The sequence below is a fragment of the Ostrea edulis genome, chromosome 2 (genome assembly GCF_947568905.1).
Source record: "Ostrea edulis chromosome 2, xbOstEdul1.1, whole genome shotgun sequence".
Lineage (NCBI taxonomy): Eukaryota > Metazoa > Mollusca > Bivalvia > Ostreida > Ostreidae > Ostrea > Ostrea edulis.
Genome location: NC_079165.1, coordinates 65,024,409 through 65,040,570, shown reverse-complemented (window position 1 = coordinate 65,040,570; position 16,162 = coordinate 65,024,409). Strand labels below are relative to the sequence as shown.

Sequence of the window (16,162 nt, the reverse complement as noted above, 5' to 3'; positions counted from 1 at the left end):
CCTGTTTTAAAGGATTTGAATTAAATTCATGTTTTAAATTAATGTCAATCTCAACACGCATGAGCAACTTAGTTCACATGAGATATTACACATTAATAGTAATTGAATTTATATCAATAATTTGTAATGAAAGGATGGAAGCAAATAAAATTGACCACACTTCATTTTCTGATATTTTTTAAAAATTAATATTGCCACCTAACACGCATGAAAGTAAATGCACATTCATAATTTAGTCACCAAAATATTATAATCTTAGTTATTAAGTACCAATGAAAATATTTAAATGATAGAAAAAACTATATAATGTGGGGTGCTTTATTATCTCAAGACTGATAATATTTTCATGTGACAATCCATTTAAAATCATAGTGCATTCAAAAACCGTTTCTGTAAATAAGCTCATCTGAAGAGTGATAAGCACTGCCTTCTAACAAAAAAAAAAATCTTTTGAGAAAGAACTGTAAGAAAAGATTATTAAATGATGAAACTCTGTATTATCTGGGGTAATACCTCCATCCGGCCAGTATTATCTAAAACTGTGAATTAGCTCACCCTGACCGCATGACCTACTCAATACAGGAGTTTCATGATGGCCTCTTAAGCAAGTAATGTTTGATGGCATGGCAGACTGAACAGCGGAACAAGATAAGGGGCACATAGGCCTATCATTTCTCGCTTTCAGTTTGAGGCTGTAGGGGTATCAACGAGGGGTTCCTGGAGGTCAGGACAATTTCTACTCTGTGGTGTAAGGAAGGGATAAAGTGTCCACTGGTTGGAGTGGAGGGTCCTAAAGGGTACTCCATGCCATGCAGAAAAGAGGTCTGCCATACCCGGAAGTGTTGTTTAGCGCGCCTGATTTTTTATATTTTTCGTATCTCATAGAGAATAAAGGGATTTGATTACTCCTTTTAAAGTAGTAATCTTTGAAGACAAGGCGGAAGGAATATCAGGGTAAGGTAGAAGACCCCTAGGGGTATCAATTGCTGCTTTCAGTTTGGAGCTGTAGTGGTACCACTCGGGGACTCCTGGGTGTCGGGACAGATTTGAAGTCCCTATTTGTACTCTAAGAAGGGAGGAAGGGTCCATTGGTTGTAGTAGAGAATTTGGTCCAGTGATTCTGGAGAAAATGTTATAAAGTTCAAAGACGACGGACACAAACTCAAACGAGGAGCTCAAAATGAAACGGAAAAACATCAAATACAAAACCGAAGAAACATGAAAAAAAAGTACGAAAAACGTAAAATGGACTTTTGGAGGACAGGTTATGAAGTGAAAATCAAAATGTTACTAACTCTTTCACAGTTCTTCTTTATATGGATTCATTGATCGTTCAATATGCTTCCTTTACTGAGGTCAACACATAGATTTATATACCGGTATTTAGTCAATTCAATTCTTTATTGGCTCTATTTGTAAGTGTTGTTATTGTTAACCATGTAATATAAAAATACGTGTATACTATGTTACATGATATTATGATTGTAACAATCCCTCTGGTATACATTAAATAAACAAATTTCTTTTGTAAACAGGATACAGAATTATTATGTAATGGTTATCTTCTAGCATCCGAGTAAAAATAGATGGGCGGTCCTTCTGTCACGAGTGCGCGGAGCGCATTTGATAACATGAATTTTACGAGGATGCTAGAAAATGACCGACTTGTCACGTATTTCAAAAGCTTCTCATTTTACCTTTATTGAATCATACATTCAATACAACGGTAGATTGCCATATACCATCGTCGAACGATGCATGTGTATATAAAATTTAATACGCTTTACCCGTAAAACAGCAAAACTAACTTTAACGAAAACTGTTTATCCCTGTCAGTATCAATCATTGGTGGCTTCATAAATTATTTTTCAGTAATTTAATTCTATACACATATTTGTACAAATATTTTAAGAAAACATGTATAACACAAATATTAAAGTAGGAAAAGAATTAAAGACTTGCATTAGCAAACTCTTAATAAAATGAGAAAGAGAGAGAAAACTATTTAACATTACGGACTGAAAAACGGTCACAGGTTTGTGTACAGGTTATATCTGTTACATAACACTTCCTGTCTGCTTCAACGCCCCCAGACATCAACCGGCGCACGCTTTACCCGTGAAACAGCAAAACTAACTTAACGAAAACTTATTATCCCCGTCTTGTTTCTATTGTGTAATTCTGATGTTAGTACCGGGGCTACCGCAAAATTTAGAGCGACCCTGATCACCAGCGACAGCGATCACCGCTACACCGCCCATGCGATAACAAGGTGGGAGGAGCTCGTTTTATCACATGATAACAAGACCCTGTTGATGATAACCAGATACAATTCCTGAACAAAAGAAAATCACTGTAAATGTGTGACAAATGATATTATTGAATACCTTTTTCTTATGTTTGTATAAAGGACAATCAAGTAAAAAATGTTTTTCATCTTCAACACTGGTCTTACAATGGTAGCAAAATCCGTTTTCTCTAGGAATGAGAGAACGACAATATATCTACTAGTTTCTATAATAACCGATGTGCACTTATTTTAGTTTTGCAAGATAAGAGCGTAGGTTCTTTGGATTGAAGACACAAATAAAGTTGTATTTCAGTTTTTTGTCATCTTAGTTGAATGTTGTACTATAAAATAAGAGTTTTCCACATTGCGTTTTTAATATGTTCTTATTATTTACAAAGAAATCCTGAAGTTTATAACCAAAGAGTTTACTTGTATCACCGTTAATGTTCAATGTTCTTTGTAATTGTTTTATAAAACTCTGCCAACATTTCTAATTTTAATCGGCCAAGTTTGTATCTTCCAAGAATGCATTTTTCAAAACAAGATGATCATTACAATTTTTTCAATGAAAAAGTTCGCGGTCTTTCGGGTCCATACTATCTACGGCGTTTATTATCACCAATTTACATGGCTTTTTAAGAATTATTAGAACCATGGGCAAATTTTTGTACACTGTAGAATTTCCTTGGAAAATCATTTAAGAAGTTTGTTAAGATCCCATTCTAATGCAAAGACTTTCTGTTGTTGAAAATATAAAGGCAGGTGCGTATAAAACGGCTTGGTAGTTTGTGCGAAACGTTCCTGTCCATCGATTCTTACATGCACTATCTCTCAGATTTCCCGTAAACCCCGCCAACAAGGAAAGACTTTGTCCCTCGTCCAGTCATCTCGAGATGGTCACGGGGATTCCATGAGCTTGAACCACTGCTATTTTCAGTCATGGTCACAAGGAGTGACAATTTAAACTTGGTCCCCGCTATGTAACTTTTTAATGCAGCTGATACAAGCACCTAACAGATTTCCTTATGATTCACAACCAGTCAAGAGGATAATCTTGAACAGGTCAAAGCTTAGAGTAATTGGCACAAAATGATGCATTCCTTAATTTTTTTTTTTTGGTCGAAACTGATTACGCAAGTAAATTCATCTTTGCACAGTATAGTTGAATCCTTCCATTACACAATATTGGCATCGCTTCCATACCATTCCATATGGATCACGTGGATGTACTCTGCAGAAAGATTTTTTTTGTTCTGTTTTTATGTTGTTTTACGTCCCATTCGGGAATTTTTCACCCATGTTGAGCCGTCACCAGCTTTATAGGTAAAGTACCACAAACTTTCAACCTATGCATTACGCTCGGGCCATAGGAGTAAGGTTTTTTTTTTATCGTGCCATGTCTATGATGGGGCCTCTGGTTTTAACGTCATAGCCTAGACTCGTGAATGTCACATCTAGTGCCTGACGCTTGGTAAAGCAACAGTCACTACCTATGTTAAATGCCTGAAAGAGACAGCGCCGGGATCCAGACTCTAACCCGGACTTCCCGATAGCAAAACAAACCAGTTGTCATCTGATTAAAAAAAACATCAGGGTCGTTTCTTGTAGCTGATTCTTTAGTGGGTAAAAGTAATCCATTGGAGAATTACCACATGGATGCATACGAGGGTTTAACATTGTGAGTTAAGTTAATGCGGTGCAACTTAATACGGATTAACTTAACTCAATTTGGAAAATCAAACTAAATGAAATTGTTGCATAATTATTTACTTATTCCTCCTCGTCATTGGATAAAGCAGAATAACAATTGAGTAAAATAAAAAAGAAACTTTTTAACAAATGTAAAATATGTAATAAAAAAATAACAGATTGATGTTTAATATAAAATGAAGTCTGAGATAATCCTTTTTGGTCAATAACTGTCATTTTCTGTTGAGATTCCACTTTACACTAGATCTAATGCATAGCCCATGTCATCATTTTACACAACCATAATCTCTTGCTGTAGTCATTTACATGAAATAAATTTCTCTAAATCATGTTAATATATTCATTATATTATCATTCCTATTGCACTGAAAGTCTGATCAAAGTGAAGCCCCACTGCTTGCTTTCAAACATTAAATCTTATTTCCGAGAAAATTTGACAGATGTGTCAATTTTTTTTTACACTATATTAAAAAATATATATCTGGTCAACAACGAATATTTTCTCATGAAATCATATGGGAGTATTTTGCAAACTTCTCTGATTTTACCATCTACTTTCAATTAATGCTCTCTTTAAGCAGTCTAACCTATCAATATGTACTTGTATCACTTTAAAATTCTTATCCCAATATATAACCCATCTTTAATTAATCGTTACAACATACAAAATAGTACACAACAAAGATATATAATTTTTTTCTTTTTGGCATACTTGTATTACATTTTGCACCATTCTGAAAATATATCTTGTATACCTAGGTATTATGTATTAAGCTTAAATGTTTGATTTTGAGTTGGACCAAACATTTACGAACAATAACTTCTCTACTTGAATGAATGCTGTCACTAAGTTTAAGATTCTGAGCTAAACACTGCAAGTATAACCAGGATACCTAACATAGTACAAGAGAAAGCAAACATATGCTATGTTGATTCAGCATGACCTGTTTTTGTAGGAAAATTTATAGATTATATATGATAATATGAATTCTTTATCATGATAACCAACTTATTGTGATGAAATGGCTTGGAAAATAAATTACCATCTTATGAGGTTTCTACTGTATAACAAATGCATTCTTTCTATTCATTTCAAATTTTTGTCCCAGTATATCATATACATGGGATTGAGGACTAAATAACTTCAACTGTACAAAAATATGTAACATTGGAAAACCCCTTAAAACCACTTTTATCAAAAGAGATTAATAATGTATTGCACAATACACTCGATACTTAACATTTTTGTAAAGTTTCAATCAAATCAAAATTGAATCTGCAGGAAAAATGCATTCACAAAATTTGTGACCAATGAACAAACACCAAGACAGATTAGGACAAAAACATCTCTCAAAAAATGGAGAGGGCATAATTCCTGTTTCAGTATCATCTAATGAAAATAAACATTTTATCAATTATCAAATAACTGCTTTTCATTTATTTTTTGGATGATTAGAATCTTTGAGTGGAATGTCTTCCTTCTGGTCCTCTTCAATCAATTCTTCTTTATCCTCCAATCCATTCCCGTGAACACTTGCATTATAGTAGGTATAGAAACATGACATGATCATAAACATTACTGTAGCCAAAGCCATCAGAGCAGCAAAAAACATGAACTCGGCCACCTGAAAGAGAATAATTAAGGCTGCAAAGTAACGATGAAAGCATACATCTGCCTATCTTTCTAAAACTCCAACTGATAGAAACACTTTTAAGAATATTATTTGTTAAATCTTACTTGTGATGTAAAGTATTGCACTTGAGCCACAATAACAACAACCAAACTGCCTACTGCTGTTGTCATCAACCAAGCAGCCTGTACCACTGACTTCATTGTCACTGGGGCCTAAGAAAGTAAGAAACAATACCAAAATAGTAAGCACAGTGAGATCAAAATTCAAGGTCAGCAAAACTTTTAGATTACACATGCATCAATGTTTTTAACGAAAAAACAAGATGTGTTTGTGAAACACTGCTGCCCTCCCACATATGGCAGCAAAGTAATTCTGGTACCAAAAGAAAGGTCTTGTCACAAGGAATACACATGTGAAATATTAAAACCCTACCACTAATTACTCAAAAGTTATGGCCAAGGTTAAAGTTTTTCAAAAGTAGGTAAAATGTCAAGGTCATGCGGTAAAACTTTTTAAATAAAACAAAGGTCTGATCACTAAGAATGCACATGTGAAACATGAAAGCACTAGCACTAATCATTCAAAACTTATGGCGAAGGTTAAAGTTTTTGTGTACAAACAGACCCAGACCAAAAACTATATGCCCCCCGAATCTCCGACTAGGGGGGCAATGTAAAAACCTCCCATAATCCTAACATCTGTCCTTTTTTATCTTACAAAGTTACATCTCATTACCTGAGATTATGAACTTACGTACATTATCTCAATTTCATCTTAGTTTTGTGGTCCCCTATACAATGCAGTGCACCATATCAGGTCCAATTTATAACAAAATGCAAGGTATCGATCATAGCCATGGCAAGGCGATAGATGTGTGATGTTTTAACATCATAATATAACTGAAGCAGATCTAAATTATCTGATCTGGCAGATCTAAATTTAGGAGTTTATTCTGTCTAACAGAAAATACAAACCTCAGATTTTTCATCCAAAAATAGAAACCTCTCACATCAAGTCAACAATTTCAATTCCTTGGTATACCCTCTAACCCGTGAAGTGAAACCAGGTGACCTACCCCCCTCCCATCTTGTCTTAGGGTAAGTTTAGCACAGCATGCATGAATAAAGTGGGGGAAAGAAATTAACCATGCAAAAATTACTGTACTATGACAGAGAAATTGTACTTATGCTTATGTAAAGGTGTTAACTGTAAGCTTGATATCAAATGATCATGGTTCATAGTCTTGAATGGATCACAGTGTATCAATAAAAAAGAGGGGAGGTGTAGCATGTAGCAAACTTGAATCTATATTAAATATTCTATTTACAAAATGTGAAAGCCTAAACATTTAATCAGTGGGTTATACTATTTGGATTCTACAGAATGTGATATTGTTCTAATTAGCTCTATGGAGAATATGTCAATGCTAATGGGGATTATTATCCTTCAGAATGATACAGTCAATTTCTTTGGTCAAGGGCTGGTCACGTGGAGGGAGACAATTCGTGATGTCTCCCTCATGCGCAGGGTGACAACTGTGTTGTCTCCCTTCAGAAGATATCTTCTGATGGCACAAGCGAGAAAGCTCTATTAAAAAATAATTGAAAATATGCAGGATCATTAATCATAAACTTCAGCGTCAACATTAACGGTCACAAATAACAATCAAGAAGAAAAATATTTCCATTCTAATGCAATTTTGCCTTTCACATGATGCTTACATTTTTGTCTCAAAATACGTTACGAAATGTTTACGTTTGACGTCATGTTTTTGTGTCATTCTACTGTGACATCACATTTGAAAGCTTTCTCTCGTTTAACTTTCTCAAACCTCAATGTTTTGCTTTCGTTAACATATATATCTAATGAATGTAGGACATTGAATGTAAAACAAAATAATGTATGTAGTTGAGGGTAACATTGATTTCACCCCTCGAAAACTATTGAAAAGTTATCAAAATTTTCTGCGGAGAAAGTTAAGAATTTGTTGATGTTTTAAATAAAAAAGATACATGGTACAAGTCAACAAATGTGTGATAGTTTTTTTAACGTTCAGATTCTTCAGGATAATACAACTATGATGGCTCGGGTGATAACCCTACTAAGACCCGATAATTTGTGATGTCTCCCTGCCAAACAGTCCATAATTGTACATTATTACATAAACATTAAAAATATCACCACCTTGGCATTGCATAGAGATTAATGAAGACAATTTTTTTTTATTCTACTGTAAGATCTTCATTACACTACAGAGTTTTTCATTTTTGAAAGAGAAAAAAAATTAAATAAACATTTATTTCATTGGTACAGGCTATGTTAGGTGCATAGAGGGAAGAGGGTATAGATTGGGGAAAAATTGAAAGGGGTGACAACAATAACAACCCCCCTCCTTCTAAAAAAAAAAAAAGATTCTAGATTCTCTTATGTATCACCCTGATGGTAGCACCTTCAACATATCATAGTCAGTGAAATATAGTTTATACAATAACCTTTGTCAACAAAAATACTAGTAAAATAACCTATTTCTTTACATTCTATATCACATGAAACAACTAACCTGAGAGTAGGCGAAAGCCAGTCCTGTGATGGAAAAGAGTACTTCCCCCACAGTCACCACTACGTACTGAGGGACCATCCACACCATAGAAACACTGTTCACCTCCATACTGGTCAACAGACTCGTCACAACCTAGGTATCAGATCAAACAGGCCTCTATAAATAATTATTTGTCCAAAAAGTACCGGTATTTAAGTTCACAAATGATTTGATACAAGTTTATAGTAAGTGCTGCAGTGCTAAAATGTTTGTTGATCACCTTCACTAGCCAAGGGTTCCAATCCACCAATCTCCTCTTCATATAAAGATGGGAGCAGCAAAATAAGAACCCTTGGTCAATGAGGTTGTTTTTTGATGAGTAAGTGCATTCACAAATTTTAACAAAATTATAAAGCTTGAAGATAAGGTTGCTTGTAGATCCTAAATCTTCCAAAGCAGTTAAAATTTTACGAGTGTAATATTTTCAATCATTAAAGTAAAAAATCAATATATGCACCCAGGGGTGCAGGAGACGAGTTGCATGGGATAAATTGTAAAGTCAGGAATGATGTGGCATATTTATAATTGTGAAGAACTAATTGTTGGATATAATGTAATAAGTTCTTGTGAATACATTTTTAAAAGGAGTTTGGAGTTAAACTTTTCGAGTTACTGTCCAGAAACCATATTTGTCTGAAGTTTTCAATTTATTTTCGGTCACTGTGACCTTGACCTTTGTTCTCCAAAATCAATAAGGGCCTTGCTTTGCTGGTATCCAACAATATATTTATGTTTCACTTGATTCAAATCAAAAAATTTTGAGTTATCCTCCTGAAACCAAAATTTTTTGGAATTTTAAATCTATTTTCGCTGACTGTGACCTTGACCTTTGACCTATTTTCTCCAAAATCAATAGGGGTCTTCCTTACCTGGTACATAACAATATCTTTATATATCATTTGATTCGGATTTAAATTTTCTGAGTTATCATCCGGAAACCAAATTTTTCTGAAATTTTCATTCTATTTTCGGTCACCGTGACCTTTGACCATTTTCCTCCAAAATTAATAGGGGTCTTTCTTACCTGGTACCCAACAATATATCAAAGTTTCATTTGATTAGATTGTAAACTTTTCGAGTTATCATCCGGAAACCAAATTTTTCTGAAATTTTCATTCTATTTTCGGTCACTGTGACCTTGTCCTTTGACCTATTTTCTCCAAAATCAATAGGGGTCTTTCTTACCTGGTACATAACAATATCTTTAAATATCATTTGATTCGGATTTAAACTTTCTGAGTTATCATCCGGAAACCAAATTTTTCTGAAATTTTCATTCTATATTCGGTCACTGTGACCTTGACCTTTGACCATTTTTCTCCAAAATTAATAGGGGTCTTTCTTACCTGGTACCCAACAATATATCAGAGTTTCATTTGATTAGATTGTAAACTTTTTGAGTTATCATCCGGAAACCAATTGTTGACGCCCGCCCGCATCACCAAACCAATAGCCAAGTTCAACTTTGTTGCAACTCGGGTAATTATTCACGTTTCTCTAATCTACAATTTCCAGCTGGTCTCTTACCTTTGTTCCATTCCTGGCCATTACTAAATTATACACAGCTCCTTGTCCTATACTGATGGAGGTGTTATGCTTAGTCCAGTTACTATTGGGCGAGTCCTGCCAGTATATACTGTAACTGAAAAGCAAAGCACATATTGATACCAAAATCTTAAAAAAATATTGACTATTCTTGAAATGGACCACTCTCTGAATGTCATTTGTTTTATTCAATTAATGATCCCTAGACCTAATCTATTCTAAGTGTCTTTATCTTTGGGTGTACTAAATAAATCCTAAAATTTTGATTCTTGGCAGCACAATATCACCTTATGGATGAGATGAAAAGGGAAATAACTCGAATTTACATTCAAATCAGCAAGACTTCAGATTAATTTTCACATTTCTGGGAGGTCAGTCAGTATAGTTCTTTGCTTGCAATGATCTGCAAAATTTGCTGGAAATCATGAAAAGTTTTGTTTGAAAAACTTACTGTCCTGGAGTGATAGTATGGAATGGTAGACCCCCTTGTTCTGAAGTGGGATACAGAATGCCAGATTGATTGGAAATCTGTCCTTGATGGTTTGAATTCACTACCACTATCTGGGCACCTTTAAAAGCTCCTCTGCTGAATATACTACACAACAAAAAATGCTTTGTACAAAATCACAAAATATTTACTGTTCTATTTCTCCTGCTACAATCAGTACATTATATTATGAAATAAATGACAGTCAAATGCACAGTACATGTTGCTAGTTAACTTATTTTTCTCTCTCAAAATTTCATTTTCTAATTTGTCCAAATATGAAAAACTGGAGCACGTAATCAGACCTTTATGATAAACATAAAAAACTACAATACACTGTATTACTCTGACATAAGAAATCTATAGGTATCTACACTGTTTTTGTTTCCTGCAAAATCAAATCAATGGTCAAAAGCTGTTGAACAGACACAGATACACAGACATTTATTCAAACAAAACCAAAGAATACTTTAAAGGGAAAATTCACATTATAGTTAAGTTGGATTAAGAGTCAGAATATTTTGATGATTTTACTAGAACTTTAAATTAATCACAGAACTAAATCTTAAAGGTTTTGTAAAGTAACAAGAAGGAACAAGGAAAAAAATTAACAATGATACAACTTGAAATTTGTCACTTATATTAGACCTGACAAAAAGGTATGTTTTTGTTTTCCATCGCAAACAGTGCTTACCTAAGCTTTGAATTTCCTTCGGATGGATGAGAACGCAAATCTTGCACCTGGAAATTTTTTGATAGCTGATACATTGTATATATTCATGAAGATTTCAAAAAATAATTTCAGAAATACAGAACAAATATCAGAATTCTATACTTACACTATTTAGTTTCAGCGTATTATTATCACTGAACCAAACAAATATTCTAGTGGCATTCTGAGATCCCAGGGTTATATTCTGAGACAACAGTGGAAGACAAGATTGCACTTCTACTTCATACTCTTTAGCAGAAATCACACTGTATCCGCCTTTCTGAAAAGTACCCCAAAATTTACAAAATATAGAATGGAATATAATTTATCACTTCCTCTTCATAAAACATAGACATCTTCTGCTTCATCCTGATATTGCACACACAATGATCCCTACCTGATAAGGAGCAATTTTGCTGTTGAGCACATCACCCATCTTTACATTAATATCACAGTGTAAGGTGTTGTAAAATGACACTCCCGATTCTGCATATTTTAAATGAGATTCTGTGTTTTCCTGCAACAGAACAAATTGTTGAAAAATGATGATCTAGGTTTCATAATCATTTCATTATGCCACCAAGGCTTTGTTTCCTTAATTGTTAAAGAAGAAATTATAATTCATTAATAAAGTGAGCTTTGCCACTATTTTGAAATGCCTACTTGCATTCATATGGGCTTCTGTAAAGTATATCATGTTATTCCAGTTTGTACAAAGCACTTGAAAACAGCCAGTACAACTGACCTCAATTTTGATTTGTAGAAGTCCTGCCATGATGAATGATATCACAGTTAACATCATGCCTGCCGACATTCTTTGAAGTGGCCTGAATATGGAATAAATTTGACGATATGATACACAGTTGAGTTTATTCTGTTTCATGCACATGTTACTTGAGTACTTTCTAAAACGATGGAAAGTTTGTTTATAATTACCTGATGAGAAAGCGACACTTCTCACAACAAGGGTAGATGAATTTTTCAAATAGTGGAATAAGAAATAAGATCAGTAACGGGTTTAATGCTGACAGCTGGTCAGGTTTGATGGTCCCAAAGACACCCTGTAAGAGAAAACATTGGATCATAAAATACAAAGGTTATTGAGGCTAAAGATAATGTAATTTATACCCAGTAATATAAAATTATACCATACCAGGTCTCCATTCAGTTTTTCCGCCTGTAGTGTCCAGCGAGATCCTTGCTGATCAGACAAAGCCCAGAAAAGTGGGGCAGGGATAAACATAAATAGCACCTTCAGTAATATCTGCACCTCTCTGATAAACTCTGGCTGCAATTGAGAAGAAACATGAAATATCTTACACTCTAGCCAGTAATCAAGAGGAGGACTATGCACCATAATGCTTACCTTGTTCATAGAGAGATAAAGACATAAGCTTGGGACACTAATAGCATAAAACCAGTCTTGCTCTGGTCTCATCACCACGTAATGGTCTGAACAAAATTGAATTGATCTACACATCTATATCACTTGACAAATTGCATACTTGTGCTTCTTAAAAAGATTTTCTTATACATGCATATTCCATATTGTGACCATAGTCTTGCTCAATTGGCCACAGAATGAAATTGAATCTATTATATATGAGGATGCTTGCAGCACTGTGAAATCGCAAGTTTGTGGGGGACAATTATCATGTATTGTGGAGATCTTGTAGTTTCGATGGGATGCAATTTTGTGGATGAAAGGTGAAGATAACAAACAGTGATCAATCTAATAACTCCTATAAGCAATACAAAATAAAGAGTTGGGCAAACACGGACCCCTGGATATACCAGAGGTGGGATCAGATGCCTAGGAGAAGTAAGCATCCCTTGTCGATCGGTCACACCCTCCGTGAGCTCTATATTTTGATCAGGTAAACGGAGTTATCCATGGTCAAAATCAGTGTGCCAAGAACGGTCTAACAATAGATATGAAACACGTCAGACAGCATTTGACCCAATGATAGGTTGTATTGGCAAACTAGATAGTTACAACAACCATAGAATTTGCGAAATGCTGACTTTAAACAAGACTGTTGAAACCCCTGCATCATCAACTTGTTTGTCAGTAGCTTGCCTCGATTTAAAAACTTACCATACACAGAACAAGCTCTTGCGTATTGAATCAATTTAGAGATATAAACACCATATGCAGGTGATAATGGAATATTGCTACATAAATATGGGAAGTCGGCGATGGAGAAGCTGAAATCATCCCGTTTGTCATAAAGTTGAGTTGTTAGTTTGTCGTTAATATCTACTTTCAATAAAATATCTAAGTATGAAGCAGATGTGGATGACTCTGTGGTGTCCTTTATTTTGAGCTCACAGGGATATATCAAATCGACATATGAATGAAAATTATTATTGTCAATAGATAAAATGTGGTCGATATATCTAAATGCCGCATTGAAGGCCACAGCAAGAGATTTTTTCTTCTCACATAGAAGTTTTTGAATAAATTCTGCTTCAAGTGAATATAAAAACAGGCCAGCTAACAAAGGAGCACAATTCGTGCCCATGGGAATTCCAACAGACATAAATGATTTCTGTACATTTACAAAACTATATGAATATATAAATTGTGCATTTCATTTGAAATTGAGTCCCAATGAAATGCAATGATTCAACAATATACCTTTGTGATTGAGTACATTTTTATTCATATACATTGCATATTCCTATGCAAAACTTAAAACTGCAATGATTACCTCCACTTTGTCTACAAGCATCACAATTTAAACAATCCTGAGTCTACCTGGGGAAAATCGCATACTAATTTAATATCAATCCAAGGCCATCAGTTGAATTAATTTGAATTAACACTAAATGAGGGCATTTTCATATGTTTACACTTTTTCTGGATCTGTGGTTATAAAAATGATTTTCAAATGCTATCATCACTATTTCCTGATTATCTCCCCATGGAAAGAGGGCATGATCCTTCACTAACACATTTTTGAATCTCCTTCACTCAAAGATGCTTTGTGCCAAGTTTAGCTGTGACTGGCCTAATTGTTTTAAAGAATTTTAAAATGTGTAAAGTTAACAGACACACAAAAACACAGACAATTATCTATCAGAGATAATAACAGTTACCTCTAAGTGAATCATTAAATTGCTACATTACCTCAAATTTACTGTCTGCATAATATAGCCAGTGCTCCTTTTTGTTCCTACTGCCACAATTCTTTATCTTCCCGTATAATCCCCACTAACAACAAAAAGTTGATATATATTTGTAAAGCTAGAAGTAGGTTCACAGTAACATAATCACAGATTTTCTTGGGGGAAAATTCTTCACTTACCCAAATGCATTTAAGAACTCTTCCTATCAGATTCCCTGATGGGGGCACCTTCTTGTAGAGACTGCTCCCAGCAATAAATATAACTATTAAAGGAAAAATTTAATACACAAAAATGTTGTGTTTTCTAACATCAAGAATTTTTAGTAACCTACAAATAGACTTGACATCTTCATCTGCTTTAGATTTTATAAGCTTTCTCTTGAATTCAATAAAACAATTCCTATTTTCATTATATATTTTTTTTTATCAACTCCCTTCTGAAGAGGGTGTAGAACTTTACAAATGATGCCTTGCACTCACATGATAAGAGTTTGATTCTAGTGACCATTTCAAAAATAAAAAAAGTTTAATAGAATTACATAGAAACAGAGACAACAAACAACCTGTCATCAGGCTGTCAGCCCATGCAAAAATCTGATTCCCCACTTTCCATCTGAAGGTACTAACTAAAGAGTACTCACTTGTAGCGAGAACCATCAGAACTGCTGGTATTCCAAACGCCAAAGGATAACACTCCCTGCCATAACACTTCACATCAGCTGTAACAGTAGAACATGAACATGTGACAGTGAAACTCACAGGGATAAGATACTGTTATTGTTATAACACTTCACATCAGCTGTAACAGTAGAACACGAACGTGTGACAGTGAAACTCACAGGGATAAGATACTGTGATTGTTATAACTAAAGCTATTTTATTTCAATTACGGTATGATTTATCTGTAATCAATATTATTTCTTGACTTTGACTCAATATTTCGTTTTACAAACCTCTCAGTATTGGAGTCAAAATAATGGACAACATACTTCCAACGTTGATGGAAAAGTAGAAGGCTGAGAAAAAGGTGTACCTCTCTTTTTCCTTCAACAGATGTATAATTATAAATAACACTCTTCACAATGTGGAATAGTGGTTGGTGATATCAAGTTACAAGAAGTTATACAATTATTGATGTCAATTGCAAACAATACATGTACCTATGTATGTATATATAGTCATGAGAAGGCACTAAAAGTTATCAAAATATTAAGCCACTAAACTGTTGTTTTCAATAAAGTAATTAAACAATCATGAAAGGCGAAGATAACAAACAGTGATCAATCTCATAACTCCTTATAAACAATACAAAATAAAGAGTTGGGCAAACACGGACCCCTGGATATACCAGAGGTGGGATCAGGTGCCTAGGAGGAGTAAGCATCCCTTGTCGACCGGTCACACCCACCGTGAGCCCTATATCTTGATCAGGTAAACGAAGTTATCCATAGTCAAAATCAGTGTGTCAAGAACGGCCTAACAATCGGCATGAAACACGTCAGACAGCATTTGACCCAGTGATAGGCTGTATTGGCAAACTAGATCGTTATAAATATCAAAGAATTTGCAAAATGCGGATTTTAAATGAGACTGTTGAAACCCCTGCACCATCAACTTGTTTGTCAGTGGGCTGCTTTGATTTAAAAATTGACCATATGCAGAGCAAGCTCTTGTGTATCGAATCAGTTGAGAGATGTAAACATCATATGCAGGTGATCATAATGGAATATTGCTACATAAATATGGGAAGTTGACGATGGAGAAGTTGAAATCATCCCGTTTGTCATAAAGTTGAGTAGTTAGTTTGCTGTAAATATCTACTTTCAATAAAATATCGAAGTATGAAGCAGAAGTGGACAACTCTGTGGTGTCTTTTATTTCAAGTTCACTGGGATATATTGAATCGACATATGAATGAAAATTGTTATTGTTAATAGATAATACATGTAAATTTGACATTTATAATACAAAAATTTCCTCAATGCCTTTCTCTGACAAAGTTTTAAAACAGGAATCCTCAGTTCCTTTGATTTGCCATTTTGTAAAAAAAAAGT

At 34.4% G+C, this 16,162-nt stretch overlaps 1 protein-coding gene across 5 annotated transcripts in view; it reads right to left on the bottom strand.

Annotated features, from left to right (window-relative positions):
* Positions 1-4,039: 4,039 nt before the first annotated feature.
* The window catches only part of LOC130052309 (peptide transporter family 2-like), a 25,575-nt gene continuing 13,452 nt past the window's right edge, over positions 4,040-16,162 (bottom strand). For 3 of the 5 annotated variants that reach the window (XM_056156789.1, XM_056156787.1, XM_056156788.1), the window contains 16 exons: positions 15,062-15,152; positions 14,750-14,827; positions 14,289-14,371; positions 14,111-14,194; positions 12,131-12,265; positions 11,914-12,038; positions 11,723-11,804; positions 11,375-11,494; positions 11,105-11,257; positions 10,960-11,006; positions 10,230-10,373; positions 9,761-9,875; positions 8,454-8,489; positions 8,195-8,326; positions 5,739-5,846; positions 4,040-5,625 (listed from right to left, as the gene is read on the bottom strand). In XM_056156789.1, the coding sequence (XP_056012764.1) occupies positions 5,434-5,625; positions 5,739-5,846; positions 8,195-8,326; positions 8,454-8,489; positions 9,761-9,875; positions 10,230-10,373; positions 10,960-11,006; positions 11,105-11,257; positions 11,375-11,494; positions 11,723-11,804; positions 11,914-12,038; positions 12,131-12,265; positions 14,111-14,194; positions 14,289-14,371; positions 14,750-14,827; positions 15,062-15,152 (1,725 nt within the window). In that variant the 3' untranslated portion in view covers positions 4,040-5,433. The remainder of the gene's footprint in view (positions 5,626-5,738; positions 5,847-8,194; positions 8,327-8,453; positions 8,490-9,760; positions 9,876-10,229; positions 10,374-10,959; positions 11,007-11,104; positions 11,258-11,374; positions 11,495-11,722; positions 11,805-11,913; positions 12,039-12,130; positions 12,266-14,110; positions 14,195-14,288; positions 14,372-14,749; positions 14,828-15,061; positions 15,153-16,162) is intronic. The other 2 variants (XM_056156791.1, XM_056156790.1) reach the window with 1 other exon arrangement.